This window comes from Schistocerca piceifrons, chromosome 1 (genome assembly GCF_021461385.2).
Source record: "Schistocerca piceifrons isolate TAMUIC-IGC-003096 chromosome 1, iqSchPice1.1, whole genome shotgun sequence".
NCBI classification, from domain to species: domain Eukaryota; kingdom Metazoa; phylum Arthropoda; class Insecta; order Orthoptera; family Acrididae; genus Schistocerca; species Schistocerca piceifrons.
This window is the reverse complement of record NC_060138.1, coordinates 149,241,541-149,266,633: the sequence shown is the minus strand read 5'-3', so window position 1 is coordinate 149,266,633 and position 25,093 is coordinate 149,241,541. Positions and strand designations below refer to the sequence as shown.

At 37.0% G+C, this 25,093-nt stretch overlaps 1 protein-coding gene across 1 annotated transcript in view; it reads left to right on the top strand.

Annotated features, from left to right (window-relative positions):
• Positions 1-25,093, top strand: part of LOC124783678 (calcium-activated potassium channel slowpoke) — an 867,461-nt gene that overhangs the window by 278,881 nt on the left and 563,487 nt on the right. Inside the window, exon 9 of the mRNA XM_047254040.1 lies at positions 9,998-10,150. Coding sequence (XP_047109996.1) covers positions 9,998-10,150 — 153 coding nt within the window. The remainder of the gene's footprint in view (positions 1-9,997; positions 10,151-25,093) is intronic.

Below are 25,093 nucleotides of genomic sequence, written 5' to 3'. Positions count from 1 at the left end.
AAATACGTCTTCAACCTGGACTCCATTGTCCATGCTGCTCTGGATCTCATACACGAACAAAACAACCTTTTTCAGAAGATCTATCTTCGAGGAATCGGTTTTTATCGTAGAGATGTTTGTTCTTTGAGAGAGTCAGAATGCTTCAATATAAAATCTGTTATATAACTGCATGGCAGAATGACACCCATAATAAAGGCCTAGAATTATGTGTATCTTCCAGTGACCCTTTTTTTTAAAAAAAAAATGGGAATGGGCTGCTCTTTTTTTTCAGTTGCCTGGGACCTTATGTTTCTCCAGGAAACTACAATAAACAGTTACTAGAAAGGGAGTAATTTCATTCTTGTGATCAAAGAATCTTGCAGTAACTTCCTTTGACGGTTTAGCAGTTTAGTTGATTTTCTATGCCATTTTGGCATTTGTTTTATGATTGAAAGGTGTAACACATTACCCTCTTGTAGCCATGAGACAATTTCAGATCAGATTCAATGTTTCGGTCTTATCTCTGTCTTCTTCTGTCTGAGTGTTGAGTGAATAGATGATTTTGATCAGTTCTCTGATTTAACATAAATTGAAATCTTAGGGCTTTTGGCCTGATCAATTGGCAAAACTTTATTTTCAAATTCCTTGACTGTCTCTCACATTGCTCTCTGGTCATTTTGGCTTTCTAGATCTTCTCAACAAAATGTTGACTTCACTTGAAACTGAAAAGTTCTCTTTGCTTACGTATCAAACATTCTTGAACCATCCTGGGTCTTTCAAACACATGTAACATTGTTGTTCTAAGGTGTATTATTTATTGGTAATATACTTCCTAGATAGAAGAAGTGATCTACTTGCTCCAAAGGTATTATGGAGATATTGAAATCTGGAAAGGCAGTGCCAGCAGTAGGCTGTGTGAGTACCTCTATTTTAGGAATGTTGGTGGGCAGGCCAAACTATTCATATACACTACTGATACCATCTACAGAGAATTGCAGCTGTGCAGTTGCATGTGTTAGAAAAGCATTGGCATCTGCATATTGCATAATATATATGTGGATGCAACTTGTACACCCTTTAAAAAATAGTCTGGACTGTTTAAGAAGTCCTTCATAAAATCTGCATTGTTTACAAATGTTGTCTCATAAAGTGTGGCTGCAAGGCATGTAGGGCAAACAATGTTGGCACGAGAAAACATCCGTGTTTGAGTCCATTAGTAGTAGGTACTTTATCAGATGTTTCATTCTGATGTAGCACTTGCCCATACATGCCCTCATGGAGATCTTGAATTGTCCAACAAAATGTTCAGGGCAACTGAAACATTTAAGATTGTCCACATACCATCTCTGGGCACCATATCAAATATATTTTCTAGGTCTTGTGTTGTTCTATGCACTTCACATACATTTGTCACACAGAAGATCATATCGGTAATGGTCTGGAGGGATGAAATCCGCACAGAGATTTGGGAAGAACAGTATTGGAAAGAGTCTGGAAGAGATTCGACACAATGCCACAAAAAAATTAAATAGCAACAGAGAGCAAGGATCTGCCACAGTAATTACCACAAGTGTTTAAGTTGCCTTGTTTAAAGATGGTGACAATTGTGAAGTTCTTCATGTCAGCTGGTACCGTATGGACTGCCTACATTAGAAGAAGTAGACAGAAGAGTCTGGTTTTAAGAGGCAAGCCGCCATTTTGAGTGATATCTGTTGATTGTTATCAGTTTCACACTGTCTAGATCCTTGATAAATTCATAAAATGTTGGTGGGATTGCCATACATGGTTGTGGTGTAGTTGTAGAACATGTTTCGAGGAAGTCACCAGCAACAGTAGAACCACAGTTCAAGAGTGTGTTGAAGTGCTCTGTCCAATGACTCCAAATGCCCTGACTGTCAGTGAGGATAGTTGTACTGTTGTTGACTTTCAAGATTCCTGATGGGTAGTGAAGAGATCCATGTACCTCTTTTGTTCCAGTGTAAAATTTTTGCAAGTCCATGGTATCTGACAGACTTTGGAGTTCCTTGGTGTTTTGCTGTGACCAGTTTTCCTTGATTGTTATTTCAATTTAATATTTCTGCTTTGGCTCTAGAAAATGTGTTTTCTTTTCTGTGGGGGATGGACCTTGAGCAAGAAATAGTTAAGCATCCCACTTGACACTTATGAGGCTCTCAATAAGTTCATTAATGTCATCAAACCAGTCATTTCACTTCTTTGCACTGAAACCAATGACCTCCTCTACAGTCTTTCTGATCAAGTTTTTTAAAGTGGTCCTCTACTTTTCATCTGCTGCTTTAGCCGATGTTTTGATAAGTTGACTTAGAAGTGTGTCTTGCAAGAGAAAGTGGACAGTTTTATTCTGCAGGCTGTTGATGTACAGTTTCCTCCTGCAAGAATTTAAGAACTGGGCTCACAGTTTATGATGTATGAGAATCATACAACTAATGAGCAGTTTGTGATCAGTCCAACAATCATGAAGTTGCAAGCTGTTTTTGTGGTCAGGACATCATTCTTGTCACACTGCCAAATAATGATATTCAATGAGATGCCAGTGTTTGGAGTGTGGATGCATCCATGAAGTCTAATAATGATTAGGTAAGCAGAGTTGCATATTAGTGATACAATGCTTATGCTCCACACAAACCAAGAAGTAGCAGCCCATTTGCATTGCAATTTCCAACATCTTAATTATCCATGACGTTTCCACAAGAATGATTGTTTGTTCCCAATGTATCATCGATGTCACCAAGTAAAAGAAGTTTATACTTAGCTGATATCTTGATGAGAACACTGTTGAGTTTATGGTAGAACTGATTTTTCTTATCTTCATCATTGTCTAAAGCAAAAGCAGAGGCAGGGATAAGGATGATAAAACAATATCTCCAAAGAGAGGAATGAGGAATTCAAAGAATCATAATACTTTCATATACAGAAATCGAGGTTAATCATTGTTCTTTCACTATTTGTGTTTTTACTGCAAATCCTACACCATGGATGTGTGGTTCATCTGTGTCCTTTTGTTTCTAGAAGCTAGTGTGCCATGAACTAGTCTCACTAATGTGCTCTTTGCCTGATAATATGGTTTCACTTTAGGCAGCAATGTCTACATCTAATCTAACTGTCTCGTGGGTGGTGAGAGCTGTCCTTTCTGGTCTGTTGCCGTTTAAGTCCAATATTACTGTAAAGGGGCCGAACTCACTGCAATGTACTGCAGCCATGGTGTCTTGCATCACATGTCTCATATCTATGTGCTGTTATAAATAGTTCCAGATTCATAATGGGTGGCTGATGACTGTAAAACAAAATAATGCAAATCCTGCCATTTTTATTAAAGTCCAAGGCTGGCAGTAGCAGGCTTGAGTGAGGCAGGAAGCTGTTAGTCTGGACCAGCACACTGGCAGCAGGTGTGCAAGGGTCACCTTCCTAAGGAATCCCATAACACTTGGGGAGCCAATCCTGCAGTTGCAATTGGGCAGGCCTAGTTAGTTTAAGCATTGTCCATCTTGTATGGCAAAGGCTGTGGAAAAGGTAGTTGCACTTGGGCGTGGCTGGGAATCTGCACCAAAAAGGTCACTCCAAGTCTGAAGATAAAAACCATGAGATACTATCACCCCACTTACATGGTACTGCCAAAACCCAATCCAGTAAAATTTCCCAATACTGCTTCTGGGTGGTCATCTGAACACTTCAAAATTTATTCTGGAAATCGACTTCTAGTTGTCAGTTTTCCAGTTCTGCTATTGATTTTTGCTTCCATGTGAACAAAACCAGTTTTGAAACATGCTCAGGTTTTCAAGTTATGTCTTGTTTTCAGAGTATTCAATTAATAAGGACTTATTGCACAGTGAAGGAGAAGCAGAAATACTAGACTGTGCTTGAAGCATTCTACGTGTAACATTTAAGTGAAGAGCAATAATGACTTTGTTGACTGAATCACCAACTGGATCAACTGTTTCCCAGATGCCGTATTTAACTGAGCTTATAATCCACTTCAGATCTTAACACATAAACACAACAGCGAAAAATAGTTCCGAAATTCGGTTTTCATCCTTCAGAAGAGGTGTCATATGCAAACGTAGTGAATATAATGATAGCTACTGGAACATGACATTGCTGTCCTGAGTGAAAGTGAAAAGGATTTGCATGATATGCTGAATGGAATGGACACTCTAATGAGAACAGAATATGGATTGAGAATAACTCGAAGAGAGACGAAAGTAACACGAAGTAGCAGAAATGGTTAAGTAATTCTACTACCTTGGCAGCAAAATAATCAATGATGGACAGAGCAAGGAGGACATCAAAAGCAGACTAGCCCCAGCAAAAAGGCATTCTTGGCCAAGAGAAGTCAACTAGTATCAAACATAGGCTTTAACTTGAGGCAGAAATTCCTGAGAATGGGTGTTTGGCACACAGCATTGTATGGTAGTGAAACATGGACTGTAGGGAAACTGGAACAGAAGAGAATCAAATCATCTGAGATGTGGTGCTACAGGTGAATGTTGAAAATTAGGTGGACAAATAAGGTAAGGAATGCAGAGGTGCTGTGCAGAACCAGAAAAATGAATTTGTGGAAAACACTGACTAGGAGAACGGACAGGATGACAGGACATTGTTAAGACTTCAGGGAATGACTTCCATGGTCTACATCTACACTAATACTCTGCTAGCCACTGAACAGTGCATGGTGGAGAGTACCATGTACCACTACTAGTCATTTCCTTTCTCGTTACACTTGCAAACAGAGCAAGGAAAAAACAACTGCCTATACACCTATAAGCCTTAATTTCTCGTACCTTATCTTCATGGTCCTTATTCACAATGTATGTTGGTGGCAGTAGAAACGTTTGGCAGTCAGCTTCAAATGCCGCTTCTCTAAATTTCCTCAATAGTGTTTCTTGAAGCAAATGGCCTTTTAAGGGATTCTTATTTGATTTCCTGACGCAACACTTATGTGTTGTTTGAACCTACTGGTAACAAATCTAGCAGCCCAGATCAGAATTGCTTCAATGTCTTCTGTCAGTCCGCCCTGGCATGGATCGCCGACACTCGAGCAGTAGTCAAGAATAGGTTGGACCAGTGTCCTGTATGTGGTCTCCTTTACAGGGGAACCACTCTTTCCTAAAATTCTCCCAATAAAGTGAGGTCAACCATTTGCCTTCTCTACCACAGTTCGCAAATGTTCATTCCATCTCGTATCACTTTGCAACATTACACCCAGATATTTAAACAACTTCACTGTGTCAAGCTGGACACTAGCAATACTGTATCTGAACATTACAGGTTAGCTTATAGCAATCCTGTCATAAAAAAATTGTATGAGTTTACATTAGGGTGCATGCCTTTATGCACACCTCATCTCATAAGACTTTACATTTCTTCATGAAGGTTGAAAAAGCTTCTATAACAACACCATGATGCAACCAGCATACTTCACAAAAATATGGTACATCACCGCAATCACACCCCATCTTTGCTAGGAAATATTTGAACTGCCAATGTCCCAAACCATGCGATCTAAATTTTTTAACTGTTTTTAAAACAATGTCCATGAAGCCACTTGTTTGGGCACATTTTACCGGCAGATTTGTGCAATGACGGAACACTGTATTTCTGTTATTCACTGCCAGGTACCAACTTCTTTTGCTTGTTCCTATCAAAGCAACTACACCTGAGTTTTAACTAACCATTTTAGGAGCTCCACTTTTTGAAGTGAATGAAAGTCTTCCCAGCAGGGTTCATGTTTGCCAATAATGTCTCCTAACTAAACAAAGTTCCTCCATCAAGTTGAACCCAGCATCAACACCTCTCACAAATACCGCAAGCCAGGGAACATCTGTTACATCCATGCATTCACCCAAAATCAGAGGGAAAAAAGACCAAAGCTTTAGTCTTATCTTTCAGTCGCATTTCCACTTTGTTCGCCATTTCTTCAGTACACCTGCAAATTCTTCTCCGTGAAAGGGCGGCTGTTTCAAAAACTGGAAAAGTTGCTGGACACAAAATTGTTGGAGCAGCAATAAAATACTCTTAACAAATTCTCCATTCTGAAGGGATGTGCTGATTTGGTTATATCAAGAGATATGTGATACCTCACTCTCAGTGGCCCTTCATTGTGGATGATATGGTTCTCTTCTGTAAATATGTCAAAAAGGAGAGGTAAAGTAGAGTGGGCAAAACCACATAATACTTTATAAATAACAGTAGTGTATTCTAGAAATGAAATATGTCTATATAAACATTCGTCTTTCTCTGTTTCCTGTTTTATCTCAAGATATTTGGCCTTACTTCCCTCAAAATCTAAAGTAATCATGAATTTCTCAGGAAGGAACTGAAAATGTTGCTGCAGTTGGTACTTATTCCACGCAAATAAAATAGCATTACAAGAAAGGTCTGTGAGCCAATTTGTGTTTCAATAAAAAGCAATCTTCTTCCCACTGCGGGATTTGACCTGTTTGTGTTTTGAAGATCTTAATTCCTCTTCAACCATTTTCTGCTCACTAATTTTGCCTTACCGTGAATGCCAAAGAGACTATGACACCAACAACAATAAGAACACAGAGTAAAGAGGCACATGCAGCCGAGTGCACATTGGTAACAAAAAAAAACATGATAGTGGACAATCAGTGAGGCCCGTCATGGGCACCCACGCCTGTGATAGCACACTAACCTACCGCTGTTCTAGACAGCCAACAGGATGTATATTCCAATTCAGATTATTGTCTGGGCTTAACTCTAAAAATTTCACAGAATCTATTTCCTATATTTCTCAATTTTTTTTACTTAGTTTAATTTACTGTTATTTTGACTGTTTTGTTCTGGACTGGATCACGTGTCTTTCTGGGAAGTCAAGGGTTAATCCACTGAGCTGAAACCATGTTTCTAGATGATCTATTGTGCCGATGATGCTCACTGTAATTGTTTTTAATTTTTATTTGTTAGTCTGTGTGTGTGTGTGTGTGTGTGTGTGAACGACAATACTTTGCTAGAAAATTATTAAACTTTTCTGTGCCTTAAACATGTGTCTTTGTGTTACACATCAGTCAACTACAGGTTAGTAGTTGCCCTTCTTCATTTTGTTTGTTTCCATCCTGGTATTTCAGTTGTCATAAAATCTGTGCAGAAAATATTAGGTATGAGTTAGTGAAGTCTGCCCCTGATGTGTTTCACTGATCCAAAGAATTATAATAACTTATATCAGTCAATTACTAAATATGCATTAGTATCTGAAACATAATGTGTTTAATCATAGCGTGTAGGTCATAATGTGTTTATCTAAGAAATTATACTGTCTAGTCACATTAATGTGGCCACCTGTCAAGAGCCTGAATAATGACCTTTTGCAGTGCAAAGGTTGCAGGAAGAGAGTCAATGACTTTCTGGAAGGTACCAAGAGGGATGTGGAGCCATGCCACCTCCAATGTCATGGTTAGGTGTTGGCAGAGTGTTTGCTTTCAAAGTTTCACACCGTACACACCAATGGCCATCTGTTCAGTGGAGCATAAAACATTATTTATCTGAAAAGCCCACCTGTCACCACTCACTGGTTGTGCAATTGTGGACTGGCGTGCAAATTCCAGCCTTCTTTGTTGATGAAGAGCAGTGAGCATTGAGCCGGGCACCTGCTGTGGAGGCCCATACACAACATCATTCACTGAATGATCTTTAATGGGACACTATTGATAGCCCCATAGTTCATGGGGGAGGGGGTCAAGTAGTCAACAGTTGCACATTTACCCACCCGTACACATCTCTGCAGCTGTTATTCACTTCTGTAATCTATGCCTAGTAGCACAATTTTGTCATGCTTGGTATACCTGAACCACAATGGCACAGGAACAGCTGTTTCGTAAATGCTTCCACCCATGACCCAAAAGCCAATGAACATGCCATTTTGGATATCAAATAAATTGTTCCATTTCCACATTATGACAATGACTGCACTGTTTATCATGTCCCCAAACATGCTTTATATACCCTCCACTGCTATTGAAGCTCTGTATGGATTGGCCGAATTCATGTCACATGACATTAGCAGCCATTGTGGGCCCAAGCATTACATGTGAAGCATAGGAAATTTTGTGTATCTTTGAAGTTTTAAGTGGAGTAATTTCTCAATTCTGTGCTTTTGACTGTTAGCTTTAAAGCGAAAAGGGAGGAAAACTGCACAGAATTCCTTCCAAAGGGAGAGACGCAACAAGAAGGAAAATACTGGTTGCAATGGGAAAGGTTCCAGGAGCTCAACTTAACCATTCATTTAATTTTATTCTTTTCTGCTCATTTGTTTTGTCTCCTTTTTACATTTCTGTTACTTAGGTTCCAATCCTTCTGGGGGGGGGGGGGGGGGGTCAGAAGAGCTAATAGGATGGTCTAATGGTAATTTAATTACAAAATAGAAATCTTAGAGATACAACTGCCACTGTTAGCACATAAAACAAAAAATAGTGAGTGGTACCATACAAAGTTATCATGACTGGTAAAAAATTTGATCTGATTGACTGTGCAGTATAGTTTAAACTTACATCTGTGATGCTCACAATAATAAATTGTACTTTGTTCCCCACAATGTAATGTAAAAAAAAAAAAAAAAAAAAAAAAAAAAAATTCACTAGACAAGTACCGAACCTACACCATTCAGTAACCGTGGTTACTGTGGCTACCTGGCTGCTAATCTGTATTAATACAAATACGGTTGTTACTGTTTCCTACAGCCTACTTTTGATCATAGGCCTAGTTTTATTCAAACACATTTTAAAAATATTATATTCTCTTGTACTTTTGTAATCATTCTCCTAGCATCTTAGATCAGTCTGCAGACAAAATTTAATGGGATAGATCTGACAAAAATATAAAGCATGTGTAATCATATAGGCATGTTTATCAGCATATATATATATATATATATATATATATATATATATATATATATATATATATATATATATTTGAATCCAATCCTTTATTTGGTATAACAAAAGAGACATTGTGCGATTTTTTGTAGCAACAAGTTGCAGGAACAGGAAGCAAGTCAATATAGAAATTTCCTGGCAAATTAAAACTGTGTGCCCGACCGAGACTCGAACTCGGGACCTTTGCCTTTTGCAGGCAAGTGCTCTACCATCTGAGCTACCGAAGCACGACTCACACCCGGCCCTCACAGCTTTACTTCTGCCAGTATCCCGTCTCCTACCTTCCAAACTTTACAGAAACTCTCCTGCGAACCTAGCAGAACTGCTAGGGTAGCTCAGATGGTAGAGCACTTGCCCGCGAAAGGCAAAGGTCCCAAGTTCGAGTCTCGGTCGGGCACGCAGTTTTAATCTGCCAGGAAGTTTCATATCAGCGCACACTCCGCTGCAGAGTGAAAATCTCATTCTGGAAGTCAATATAGAGTTTCAATTAGCAATGGATTTTTCCTTGCACTTGTGAACTAATATTGGTTTCCTTTCGTCCTTCTAACAATTGGATAGGACCAATTTAATGCTAATTATGAAAACAGATATTGAAACTCAATACCACAAAAAGAACTGCAAAATCTGCTTTCGCTATTAATAATGGATAATGGGGAAAAACTGCATTTCATGCTCATCGCAATGAATGCTTTCTGACTCATTTAGCTTAAATTTGTTGAGACTTTTTGTTGCTAAATATCTGACCTCTTCTGTTTGAAGCCACTGACCAGTTTTAGCAATGCATTAGATGGTTGAGTGCACTTCTTTAATATACAGGGCTTAGTATGATGCAGAAGTCAATGTATCACCAGCAGGGCAGTGGGTCCAAAATGGCAGCCACTGGCAAGTTGGCCGTACTTTCCTATACATAGCTTTAAACACTATTGCTGCTACCTGCCACCTGTTAGTGGTTATTGCACACTTACATTGAATATAGGTGGTGATCACGGTAACGTGACTGGACCATGTAATTTTATAACCTATACAGTACTAATTACAGTTGTTATCATTTGTTGATGCAGAATCAAACTAATTGTGTTTAATTATTATACACTTATTACAATGTGCAGGTGCATGAAGCTGATGCGTGCTTGGTGCTAGCTAATAAATACTGCCAGGATCCTGATGCCGAGGATGCTGCTAACATCATGCGAGTTATCTCCATTAAGAACTACTCGGATGATATCCGTGTTATCATCCAGCTAATGCAGTATCACAACAAGGTCAGAATCATTGTAGTACACAAAAGTACAATTTTTCATAATTAAAACTCATTTTATGCTCAAAATATACTCATGTGTTGATTGTTTTATTACTTTTCCCACAAGGAATTATAAAAAGTGGACTTTCCTATATGCTGCACGAAGATAACTGTAGAAAATAATTCACTGAAAGGAGACTAGTAACATGATGTTTGATATTGGTAACATTAATATAACACAAATTCTTTTCTTTTCTGTCTTGTCTTGTCTTAGCCCCCCGCCCCCTGGCTCTGCTGAAAGTTCAGTGACTGCAGGTTTTAAAGTGCAGCACTGCTGGATTCACATTTAAAAGAGAAAACGCTAATCCTAACTTTCAGAATTATTAGTTCCTTCCTCAAAGAGGAAGAGGGGGGGGGGAAGTTGGGTAAGGTTACAAAGTAGCAACACATCACTCAGACTCCAGAATGAGAGAGCGATCCACTTATTGTGAGGGCAAAGGAAAAAAAATGGCAGCCATTCTGTCTCTTTGCAGTTTTTTTTACAAGTGAATTTTTCTGTAGATTTAAAGTCTCTAGTGTTCAAAACTACTAATTCTTTTTACTGACAGCTTAGCAAGTTCTGTGCACTAATTTGCTTTGTTGCATTGTTAAAGATGAATTTTTAGCCTCTTGTAGAAGATAGATAGAGATCTGTATCTTTATCTGTTAGCTTAGTCTTGGATTAAGAGGGGAAACTGAATCCTTTTTTCCTCCACTATTTGCTTTTTAGTTCCATGTTACATGCATCATACTCATGATTAACATTGTGATACGGAATGTGCGTACTGGACAATTTGGTTACATACAGCACATTTACAGAACTGTAACTGAAAACTTACTATTGTTCAAGAATTACTTTGTTGTGTAGAAGGAGTTCAAAAAGAGAAATCATTTTAATCTACATTTAAAAGCACGTCTGATGTTTGTCAGATATTTTATTTCCACGGACAGTTTTTGAAAGAGTTTTACAGCTGTGCATTTCAGTGCTTTCTGTGCCAAATGTAGATTCATTAGATACAAGTGCAGATCATTTTTCTTTCTTGTACTGTGTCTGTGAATGTATGTAACTCCCAAATTTTATCAGATTGTTGACAAAAAAAATTATCAGTAATTAAAAAGAGCCCAAATTAGACGTGGAAAATGTAATAGGGACAGAAGAAATACTGAAATATAAAGTTCAAGTTTCAAACTGATTTGAGGTTGGGTTACTCATACTTAGTATGAAGGAGCATCCTGTGTTTACTTTCTTGGAGAAGAAAAAGTTCTTAGCCAAGATCGCAATAAATACTGTATTGTGGATGACTGGTTTTAGTAAAGCTATGTTACCATCATCAAGTTGAGGTTTCAAGTAGCATTTGAGAAAATCAAGAAATGGCTGGTGATGAGTACTGAAATAGAATAAAAGAAGTTGTCCTCACAGCTGTAAGTAATAATCTACAGAAACTAAAGAAAGGCAGGAAGAAGTGGTTTGACGAAGAATGGAAGGAGGGCTAAAGACAAGATTATAAAATTATGCAAGGAATGGCTACAGGCAAATAAGAATACTAAAATAGAACTTACTTCTTGGCAGGCACAAAAGCAGGCTAATAAAGTAAATCGTAAGAAACAGAAATGATACCTAAACCAACAGATTGAAGCAATTCATGGTTTTTACCAAATTAAAATGTTCAGGAATTGCATGGCACAGTCAGCAAAATTAAAAGATGTTTTAATTAAAAATTTAAGGTGATGAAGAATAAGGATGGCGGTATGAACCATGCAAGATTTTATCAACAAGCAACAAATATTTTGTCAATCTACCAAACTTCTGTGATCCAGAATGACCAATTACAGATTCCAGCAGCAGTCCCAAAACTGACCAGATTCCAGAACTGCCATACAAAGTGGTGCTGGGGAATATCAAAGACCTAACTAATGAGAAGACAACTGGGAGTTACAGAATTCCAGCTGAGATACTAAAATATGGAGGAGAAGCACTGCATAGATGTTTGTTTCACCTGGTCTGGAAAACTGATACCATGGCAATAGAATAAAAAGAATCATTAATAGCCCCAATACATAAAAAAGAGGCAGGGAATACTTCAGGAACTACCAGGGAATATCATACAGCATATAAGATTTTATCTTGTTTTTCGCTGAATTGTTTGAAATGACTTTTGAAGACATAGATGCATTACTGATAAATGTATTTGTAATCAGAACAGTAAGTGAAAATATATGGGAATGAAAAAAAAAGAAAAAATTCACTAGTTCATCAATTTTATGAAAGCTTATGATTCCCTTCATAGGCAAATCCTGTTGAAAGTAATGATGGGCTTGGGATTTTCTACTTAACTCAAAACCTTACTATTTTATTTATTTATTTATTTGTCCATCTGTAGTCAATCAGGATTGTATGGATGTTGTCAACATAAGTATATACAATAGGTACACAAATTTATAATTATCACAACCGGAATTCATGAATATTGTAACATAAAGAAACATTGTTAAACCACATAATAATTTTGATAATTTTTACATATAACTATATATTTACATCATTCCAAGCAATCCTTGGCAGTATAAAAACAGTTTTCCAAGAGATATTTTTTTAGCGATTTCCTGAAGTTATCTATTTTTCTTATGTCTTTGATCCCTTGTGGAAAATTGTTGTACAATTTAACTCCATTATATATCATGCTATTTTGAGTTTTTGATTAGTTTTTCCTATAGAGGTGTAAGTGATATCTGTGTCTGGTTTCATGTGCATGTATGGAACTGTTTATTGGGAACCGGTCAATGTATGTTTTTTATGCATATTACTGTCTGCAAAATGTATTCACACGGAACTGTCAATATACCCAAAGATTTAAATAACTCTGTGCAATGGGATCTATTGCTACTTTTCGTTATGATTCATATGGCCCTTTTTTGCAACGTATATATTGTTTGTCTGTTCTGCTCTGTTGATCCCAAGAAGGATTGCCATAACTAATTATAGAGTGGACATACACAAAATATGCAGTTCTGGTACATGAGCTAATGAACACTGAATTTATTATGCTAAGTGCATAGCATGCTGAAGCTATTTGCTTTCCAAGTACCGCAGTGTGCTCGTTCCAGGTTAGTTGAGAATAAACATGCATGCCTAAAAATTTTGTTGATGGTACACATTCTGTGTGCTCATCATTAACTTTTAGCTTGGTACTGTTCGGTTTTCTGTTTAAGTGGAAATTAATACCGTTGATTTTACATTTGGTGTTAATTTATTAGCCTCTATCCAGTGGCATACATGCTTAAGTGTTTCCTCAGCATTTCCATTGAGTGCACTTGGCGACTCAGCTTTGATTAAGATGTTACTGTCATCAGCAAACAGTACTGATTCACCATGTTTGACACTTTCTGTAAAATCGTTGATGTATATTAAACAGAGGATTGGGCCCAGCACACTTCCTTGGGGGACTCCTATATTGATGTGTTCTGGGTTTGAAATGTATGAAAAGGTGTGATTGGAGTTAGTTTGAGTGATCTCCACCTGTTGGACCCTATTTTGCAGGTATGAGTGAAACCACATGTTTGTTACTCCTCTTACTCCTAGTACATTTAGTTTGTTTAGCAGAATTGTGTGGTCTACTGTGTCAAACACTTTGGTCAAATCAAAGAAGATCCCTGTTATGTGGTCTTCGAGGATAACATTTGAGAAATGAGCTACAGCTGAATTTGTGCTTTTGCCAGCCTGGAAACCAAATTTCTCTTTACTCACTACTTTTCGTTATGATTCATGTGGCCCTTTTTTGCAACGTAAATAACAAAGTATCCCCTGAGCCTGTTTTCCATTATGGTCTCTATGACTTTCAAAAAGGATGACAGTAACGAGATTGGTCTGCAATTTTCTATGATTTCTGGGTCACCTTTCTTATATATATGTAGATTTTTAACGTGCTTTAGTATATATGGGAAGCAACTTGTGGAGGAGGATTCATTGATGATGTGCACTAAAGGGTCATTGATGTTGTCTATGCAGTCCTTCAGTAAGCACACAGGTGATTTTCCTTGCTGCTTTGAATTTATTATTAGCTTTTTCTATAACTCATGTTGGTACATTTCAGTTGCTTACAATACATTTCTATAGAAGATCTTTCTGTATGTATGATAATAGTTATGAAATGCTGAATCATTACGGTAGTTTTTCATTGAGCTAGGGTGCTTGACAGTTTCAGAGGATTTCCTTATCCCATTGGTTACCGAGGTGCTATTGTTACATGATTTAGTGATTCTTAGAATTTTAGGAAAAACTTCTTCAATTATGAATTTAAATATTGACATAAACTTTGAAAACTTCCCATTTATAGTAGTTTCTCTGTGCACTTCCTCCCACGTTTCACTGTTAATTAGTGAGGCAAAAAGAGCTCTTTTTGACTTGGAGAAAATCCTACTGTACTTGTGTATTTTAGTGTTATTATCTAATTCTATGCCTAATTTTAATAACTGACTGGAATGGTCTGAAATGCCAAGGTCATCTATGACAATGTCACACGTATCTTTCTCTATGTCCATTAGCATATGGCCAATACTTGATGCTGAATGTCTGGTTATCCTAGTAGCAGTGTTAATTAATGGTGATACACCATAGGTGTACATAATATTCAGAAAACTGTTGCATGACATATCTGGGATCATCATGTTAATGTTTAGATCTCCACAAATGATGATTTTGCCTTTGGGGCTGGAGACCATTTCTAATGATTGGGTGATTGGGTGATTGGGTTAACTTTGTAGTGAATGTGTCCATGTCACCACTAGAAGCACGATTAATACATAGTACAGTTAGTCTTTGGAATACATCTAGGTTTTTTATCTCTAAAGCTGATATTTCTATGTGTTTATCCTCACTTAATGCCATAATGTCATATCTAATTTTATACATAATCCCCTCCTTCACTTATATTCATGATCCACCACATTTCATAGTGTTAATACTGTAATGACAGGCTAGACTGTATGAATTTCGTGCTAAATTTGTTAATTCTGAACTGTTACACCAATGTTCTGTTATTCTAACAAGTGAGCTGTCAATAGACTGCAGTTCCACTTCTAATTGTTCCACTTTGTATTTTATACATTGCATATTTTGGTGGAAGACAGAGAAACACTGAGCACTGCTTACCTTATAGACTTTACATTTCTCTTGCCTTGGTCTAAAACATCCTTTTAGTGATGAGTTGTTACAGTTATCCCACTGATTGGTACAATAGCCACTGTTTCTTCTGCTGGATCCTCACATTTTCTTGCTGTTTTTGCTGTAGATGATTCTGGTGCTGCCTCTTCTTGTTCAAGTGATGATCGTGGCTGTGCTGATGCTGTGGCTGCGACTGGCTTTCTTGTTATGGAGCTGTTATAGTGTTTTCATATTTCCTTGATTGAAGCTGGCTGTATAGCAATTGTATTTCTTGCAACATGGTCGTCTTTCTGTATTAGTTTTGTCAGAATTTTGCCTCTGCATGACTTCCCAGTGCTGTTATAGGGTTGAGCATGTTTTGTGAACAGGTCTCTTGAGTTGGGAAGCTCAAAGAATGTTACATTTTGATAATACTTGGCATATTTTATGAAATTGTCTGTTTATTTTTGTAAGCTACAAATTTCCGATTGAGTTGTCCTGCAGATCGTGTCTGTGAGGCATGCTTGTCACTAGAATATTCGGTACTTTGAGGTTCAGTAGTGTTGTTTTTAGACACTGTGTGCCAAATTTACCCTCATTTTGGTATACATCATTGCTTCCACCCATGATTATGACCATGTCATTCTTAGATAACTTATTTAGTAAGTTACTGTTTTTCATTATCTCGGTCAAAGACACGCTCAGCTTCATTATTCTTGTGGCTGTAAATGTGAACTGTTTTCATTATTTTTTTCAGCAGTTCTCTTGGCATGATTGTCACCAAGTAAAATGACCCATTTTTTGTAGTTCCCTGTTTTATTGGTTGTACAGATGTGCACAGATGATAATATAAGAAGGGTTTTGTTAAATGAAACACAGTTTTTTTTCTACACATCTAATTCCATAAGACCAAATAGAGGAGCAAATCTCCAAGATCATGGAATATGTGAGTACATGAAATTAAAAAATAAAAGTAATAACTGATAAAATAAAATTTTTATGGACCCAAAAAAAGACAAGCCATGAGCTTATGTAAATGCAGTCAACAATACAACACAGGAATCAGCTTAATTTTTCAAGGAACTCCTTGACAGAATAGAAGGAGTGACTCATGAGGAAGCTCTTCAGTTTCGATTTGAAAGCTTGTGGATTGCTGCTAAGATCTTTGAATTATTGTGGTAGCCTAAGATCATTGAATTATTGTGGTAGCTTATTGAAAATGGATGCAGCAGTATACTGCACACTTTTCTGCACAAGAGTTAAGGATGTGTGATCCAAATGTAGACTGGATTTCTGCCTATTATTAACTGAGTGAAAGCTGCTAATTCTTGGGAGTAAGCTGATACTGTTAACAAGAAATGACAGTAAAGAACATATATATTGAGAGGCTGATGTCAGAATACCCAGATTAATGAACAGATAGGGGTCAACAGGAGGTTTGTGAACATACAGCACTTATTGCCTGAACTGCCCATTTCTGAGCCAAAAATATCCTTTGAGAATGGAAAGAGTTACCCAAAAACCTAATATCATGCATTATAAGTGAAAGAAAACAAGCAAAGTAGACTACTTTTCATGATGAACTATCACTTACTTCGGATGCCATTCGAGTAGTAAAAATGGCAGCATGAAGTCTTTGAGCAAGATACGGAACGTGGGCTTTTCTGAACGCCTAGAAATTTGGACTGTTCTGTTTCACTAATCATATGCCCATTCCATGAAATTAAAACATCAGATTTTGTTGAATTATGTGGTAGAAACTGTAAAAACTGAGTCTTACTATGATTTAGTGTTACTTTATTTTCTGCAAGCCATGAACTAATGTCATGAAATGCACTATTTGAAACAGTGGCAATGTTGCACACAACATCTTTTACTACCAAGCTAATGTCATCAGCAAAAAGAAATATTTTAGAGTTGCCTGTGATACTAGAGGCCATACCATTTGTATAAATAAAGAACAAGAGTGGGTCTAGCATTGATCCCTGGGACCCCCCGTCCCCCCCATTTCGCCATGTCCCCTCAGGCCCCGCATCATAACCATACTCAACACTGTGGATAATGACCTTTTGCTGTGTGTTGTTAAAGTAAGAGGTGAACCAACTGAGAGCTACTTCCCCTATTCCATAATGGTCCAACTTCTAGACCAATAATTTTGATCAACACAGTCAAACACCTTAGTCAATTCATAAAAGATGCCTAGCGTTTGAAAAACTTTTGTTTAATCCATCCAGTATCTCACAGAGAAAAGAGAATATAGCATTTTCAGTTGTTAAACCACTTCTAAACCAAACTGTACATTTGATAGCAAATTATGTGAAATAAAATTATCAGTTATCCTTACTTACACAGCCTTTTCAATAACTTTAGCAAACACTGATGGCATAGAAAAAGGTCTGAAATTGCCTCATTATCCCTTTCCCCATTTTTAAAAGGAGGCTTTATTAATGAGTAATTTAATTGTTCAAGAAACTGACCATTCTTAAAGGAAAAATTACAAATATGGCTAATTACAGGGCTAAAAAGTGCAGCACTATACTTTAATATTCTGTTAGGAACTCCATCGTATCCATGAGAGTCGTTAGTCTTCAGTGATTTTATTACTGACTCTGTCTCTCCCTTGTCAGTATCACAGAGGAGTATTTCAGACATCAATCTTGCAAAGGCATTGTCCAAGTTATATGGTGGCCTGTAGAAACTAAGTTTTTACTTAATTCACCAGCAAAGCTCAAAAATTGATTGCTAAATTCTGTACATATATCTAACCTATCAGTAACAGAAATATTTTTAGTATGAACTGACTTTGTATCATCGACCCGATGCTGCTGACCAGACACTTCCTTCATGACTGACCACATGGTTTTAATTTTGTCATGTGAACTAGCTATTCTACTTGCAAATCACATACTCTTTGCCTTCCTAATATCATTTTTAAGCATTTTATAATACTATTTGTAATGGACTACAGTAACTTGATTGTTACTACCTCTAACATTTTGATATAATTCCCACTTTATTCTCATGATATCCTTATCTCACTTGTCAGCCACCCAATCTGCCTTTTAGTGCTAGTGCTCTGTTTAGAATGTTCTAATGGAAAGTAATTTTCAAAGAGCATGAGGAATGCGCTAAGGAAAGCATTATGTTTGTCATCTATGTTGTCAGCAGTATAAACATCCTGCCACTCTTGTTCTTTAACAAGGTTTTAAAAACTGTCTATTGCCATTGGATTAGCTTTTCAACATAGTCTACAATTATTTATAACATTTGTTTGAGTACAAAAACATTTTAGTGTTGAAATTTGTGCATCATGGTCTGAAAGGCTGTTCATCCTTTCATTAACAGAATGCCCATCTAGTTGTGAAGAATGAATAAAAATATTGTCTATGGCTGTGCTAGTGTTCTGCTACAGTGTGATTGGGGGCGGGGGGAACAGTCTGCACATCAGATCATATGAATTTAGGAGATCTTCCAGCATTCTTTTTCTTGCACAACCACATACAAATTTAATTTTGAAGTCACCACATATAACTCAGTTTTGGTACTTCCTATAGAGTGAACCAAGAACCTTCCTAGCTGGAGCAGAAATGTTCTGAGGTCAGAGTTAAGGGGTCTATAAGCAACAACAATTAGAAGTTTAGTTTCACTAACTACAACTGCCCCCGCACAAAATACAAATACCTGTTCAGTGCAATGCCATGATACATCTGCAGACTCAAATCAAATTCAATTTTTTACATACATGGCCGCTCCCCCACTCCGCAAACAACTCATTGAAAAACATTCCGACCATTTCAAATATAATGTCAGGCTAAGACAAGGAGATGCTCTGTCCCCTCTTCACTTTAATGTATCATTGTAGAGAGTTTTGAGGAAACTGAAACTACTGCCTGCTGGGATTTTCCAAAGAAACAAAGCTAATGTTTTAGCACACTCAGATAATATAATGCTCATTTGAAGAAGTGGAATAGTGGCTAGACAGTTATTTGTGGAACTCATAGAAGAAGCTTCCAGACTTAACTAATAGCTAGTGATCAGAGAGAAAAATACATGATATTTCAAAGATACATAGATTGAAAAGACAACCAATTACAGTTAATAATCACAAAACATAAATTCGAACACGCTGTACAGTTCAAATTCATGGGTGCAGTGAAAGATGCACAAAATCAGAGGCAAGCAGAAATTAAAATTGAGACAGAAAAATGATAACATAACTTACTACTCCATAAAAAAACTTATAGGGTTTGACAGCTGACAAACAAAACTAAAATGGAGCTTGTAACACAGTCAGACTAGTCCTAACCTATGCAGCAAAAACATGGAGATTAGCTGAAGTCAGGAACACCAGATACAAGTATTTGAGTACAAAGTTCATAGTAAATCCTTGGTCCATACCATGATAATTAATAGCAAAACTGGAAGAGAAGACACCGCACACAAATCCACATACTGTCACAACAAGCAACAACAATGAGTAGGGCTGGGATATTTATGATAGGGATATATTTTTTGGTAAGATTGATATTTTCCTTAAATACATGTGAGTGTTTATTATGAAAAAACTAAATAAATTACTGTAATTTTTAAGTCATATTTACACATATGTAGCCATTTCTCTCTGGTAGAGCATATTTAGTAAGTAAGTGATCAAATTCAGTATGTTTTTCACTCTTTCAGAAAGTAATGAACTTTACTCATGCATCTTTTGTGTCAAATTTCGCAGAACTGCATATCTCATTTTGTTTCCTAGAAAATGCAAAATATCTACCTTTCTCCCCTATTTCGTTTGAATTAAACGGTGTGGAATTCACTTGTACACAACAATGAGTCTGTGTAGCCTATTGTCATTCTTACGAGCTGGTAGTTACTTAAGGCATTCTGGACCCTGCACTGCAGACAAGTGTCTCATTTTGGGTGCAGTATAGTTCAGAAAACAAAAATGCTTTAAGTGAAGCAAATGATTCAAGTAAAATTACAATGGCTTATGTCATAGTACAGTGAGAAAGTATTTACGATTGATGGTAAAAAGCTGTATTGTAATCTGTGTAATGTACGACTAACTGTGTAGAAGTCATTTAACATATAGTATCATGTGGCAACAGAAAAAGATAATCATGGCTTCCAGTGGACTGAAAATGGAAAACCATTACAAAAAATGCTCCTATGGGAATCCAGCCAATCTTATTCCCTATTCTGTGAAGACATTCGTACAGCTTCCCTTTGTGCTGACATTCCCTTAAGTAAATTGACGCATCCTAAATTCTGAGAATTCAAATCTCTTCCTGGTTCTTCCATATTAAGAAAAAACCCATCAGCCAAAGTTATGGGGGTAGGTGGGCAGAGATGCACCAAGTCAGACAGTTTGCAAAGAAAAAATATGGGTATCAATTGATAAAACTGTAGTCTGTGCACAGTAGTATTACAAATGTCACTGTGGAAACTTTAGAAGAAATTAATTCAGGCAAAAAGTTTGTAACAAACTGTGAACATTTAGAAAAGTAAATTTTTCCACCATTAGTAAATTGTTCGACAGATCTGTGGGTGCTGTATGGCCCAAAAGTGTTATGCATGACAATGTAATAGTCTTCATAATGGATGGTCACCTTGCATGGCAAAAGCTGCTGATTCACTAAAAGCATTATACAGTAAAATTGTGCATGTGACTTGTTAATGTCATACCTTACACAGATTTTCAGAAGATATTTGTAGTAAATTGCATAATGTGAATAAATTTATTGGGTGTATCAAATATATAATTTTGAAAGCCCCTTTGCTCACTGCAGCATTTAAGTTGTTAGTTCCAGACTTTTCCTTACCACCATTTTCCCATTTTTATAAGATGGGAGTCCTGGATTGATGCATGCATATCAGTGCCAGAGTTTAAATGTAGTGAAAAGCATCATTGATCCATGAAGCCTCTTCAGTTGGATTAGCCCAAGAACTCATTTCTAACGGTGAAATTTCATGCAAACATTCAAACATAAAATCGAGTTGTGGATCTGTTCCTGCTGCCATAACTACTGTGGAGCAATCGGAAGTGCCACTATTGAAGCAGATATGACAAGTGAAAAAAATTGTGAATAAATTAGAAAATGTTGTTAAAGTGGGAAAATAAATGTCAAAGAAAATGGGAAACATGTTAGAGAAAAAATGTTCCAGTTCAATGATTTTGTTGGCTGAAAAGTTCTCTCTTAGTCATTTAGATTCACCTTATATTGATCATTTTAAATGTGATCCTCAACTACTAGAAAGATGTTTTTTAAGTACAAGAATTTGTTATTTGACAATGGGAAATCTTTCTGTTTGGAAATTTTCGGAAGGTATTCATTGTATGGGGCAAAGCAGAGCTCATAAATTGGAGTGAAAATGAGGATGTTAACTCATAACAGGTTAATTATGTTCTGGTAACATTAATAAAAAGCATCAAATCCCATACTTTTATCTTGCTTCTTGTGCACATTTTATTCTTGAATAAATGTTTCATTATCATAAACTGACACACTAATTTATTTTACAACAGTAATTTTATTTCACCTTTGTTGTATTGGCACAAATTTTTATGTTTTTTAATTTTTTGATCATGATAATGGGGTTTTTGTATTTTTTATATATTGTGCCGACTTTAGGTTGTAAAAATCTTAGCCCTAATAATGAGCGTAGTAAACCCCAGAAGAGTTCAATGAGTGGGTATGAGAATGTGAGAGGGTCAAGTGGTTTCAGGAATAGTCCTGGAGAAGTCGTTTTATAAGAGATCAAGGGTGAGACCCAGTAGTACATGGGGGGGTGCAACAGAATGCACATAATAAGTAATTGGCAGAAAGTAGTACAAGATAGAAGCATTTGGAGGCAACATGTAAGCTCAGCACAGAAACTTAAAGTTCCTTAAAAGCCAAGAAGAAGAAGTAGAATTAAATGGACTGTGAGGTTGCGACTAATATTACCACTTGTCTAAACAGATTGTTTGTGATGTAGTGTGTTGGCTTGAAAATAAGCCACACTTTTTATTCAAATTTTGTTCTTAGGGTGTAGCTTATTGTCTTTTTATATACACTTGATGTTTGAAAGACTGTGCAAACTTTTACCATGAATGTCTATTTAGAGCAAACAACTTTATCAAGCCAAGAAACTATAGCAGTTACAACATGAACTTCTTATTCGCAGTTCTGTTATATGCCAAAACCATAACCAACAAAAAGCCCAGAAAAAGTATGATCTGGATAAATATGATGTGTAACCTTGAGTTGCTTAAGAAGAAAAATGGATGAAGGCAGATTCAACAAGAAAATCACTGAGGGGATTGATATGTGACAAATATCTGGAACTTGAAACTACAATTCTTTTCTATGTGCAAGATAAGATGAAATATGGAATGCTTATCCCATGAGATATAATGCAACTGAAAGCCTTGGCAATCGCATCAGTCTTAAACAGCCACAAGGAAAATTATATGTGAATATTGGTTGGTGAGTGAATTGTTCAGAGAAATGGCCTTGCTCTCTGATGAAGTACTACACTGGCACAGAGAATACCAGCAGATGTTGAGGCGAAACTGGTTGAGTTCCACCAGTATGTCATCAAGTTGCAAAAGTGCCACTTTTGCCCTTTTCATCAGACTGGCAATACTAACAGATGCCAGAATTTTTGACATGTTAAACAATATGACAGTAGACATAAACAGGGCAAAAAGTGTCCCATTAAGAGGAATTTTGAATGAAAAAAATAGGACAACTGTGATGTTAGCTATTACAGCCAATGGGGTTAAGTTAGCCCTGTATGTCATTCTGAAAAGAGAAACCATGCACAAAGAAATTGGCTCCTGGAAGAAGACCAATCCCTTACAATGTCTAGTGAGATTAAGAAGCTGTTAGTGACCCTTCTGTGCAAGTGGATTCTTTCTTCATGATCCTCCATATAATCATGGTCATTGAGTGTTCAAGAAGAATTGAATACATTGGCTGCTGATAACCTTGGTGTTGAGTGCCCATAAGCTCTGAATACGCTGGATGGCAGTGAAGGTGATACTGTGGGAAGAGAATCGAGAAACTCTTTAGAGTGGGAGAGCTGAAGCGAATACCTATACTGACAGTGATGAGAGTGAACAAGTCAAAATATGGTACCCACTGTCAGCTGCCAATGTGTTGTACCATTTTTTAGAACAAATATATGCAGTACACATCTACACTGTTGTATGTCTTACATGTGAGAACAAGTTAATTTCTGGTAATTTTTCTCCTCTCAGTCACTGTGCAGCTTATGTTTGTTTCAATATTTGTTTCTTTTCCGAAATATAGAGGTTCAGCTTAAATGCGGTGGTGGCTTATCATAGGGCCAATACAGTAATTCCAGATTAGTTACCCCAGAGTATTATCTATTATAACATTAATGAATGAATGTAATCAAAGTAAATTAATACACCAACAAAAATAATTAGTTTTTGAACATATAATGTAATTGTATCGATAAAAAATCTTTTCAGCAGGCATTGGCTGGAGAAAACGTACATCAAGATTAAGGAAATGTTCAAGCTCTTGAAGCCAGTGGATTCTTCTTATGACAGAAAGGTTGAAGGGGAAGGAAAAAGACTAATAAAGGTTTAAGAAATGAGGAGAGCTCAGAAAAGTCACTCAGAATCATGGGTCTGGGGAGACTTCCTAGGTGGTATGGGAAGGAAATACTGATGTTACAGAGGCACCAGATGAAGTTTGAAAACTTGAGAGATTGAAGGCGAAAGATAGGGTAAAAAGCAAGACAGAGATTACTGACAAAACATTGTACAAGAGTTAATAAGAGGAGATGAGGTAAGTCATTATACGTGGTAGATGTGGGGGCAGCAGTGAGGGGGAGTAGATTGGTTAGAAAATAAAAGACATAGAAAACTGAAAGGGAGTCTGGAAAGGAAAGCTACTGAGATGGCATCTTGAGGCCAAAGAAATAAATGTAAATTAAAGGCAGGTGGGTGGTGGTAAATTAAACACAACTGGGTGGTGAGAACCTATTACGTGTTATATCACCAGTTCCCATGAGCAGAGTTATGAGAAACTGGTGTCTGGGGCAAGAATCTGGTTGGCATGTGTGGTGAAAAAGGCACTGAGGTCACGAACGACACATTGCAGAGAATACTGTGCAACCGGGTATTGTTTGTCACCGGTATACGCCCTTTGTCTAGGCCATTTGTTACTGATAACTTGGTGGTTGTCAAACTAACATGAAAGGCCAAATAGTTTTCACATAACAGCTGATAAAGGACATGTGTCATTTAACAGGTGGCTCTACCTTTGATAATATGTGTTTTGCCAGTTACAGGGCTGGTATAGGAGATGGTAGCATAGGGAAAGTCCTATAGCAGGGACAGTCACAGGGGTCAGAATGCAAGATGACGTTGAGTGAACATTTTTCGTGCAGTGATGTCCCAGTTTCTTTAAAAAGTGATAATGAGATTTGTAAAATTTGCGTGAAGAAGGTCAAAAGAGGTATCCTGTGTGCCAACTGCAAGTACTGGTACCACGATAAATGTGTCAAAGTCAATTTGAAATATATAAAAGACGAATATAACTGGACATGCCGACAGTGCTTCATAAGTGCCGCGGAAAACGAAATAACGAACATGCTAAAGACAAAAGAAAAAATAATAAGCATGTTAACAGATGATTTAGTATCAATCAATACAAAATATCAAGAACTTCTGAGAAAATATCAAGAGCTGGAAACTAAATATAAAGCAGTGGATCGGAATTATTGTCTAACTCAAGACAACGCCATTGTTAATAGTCATTCCGCGCAGAA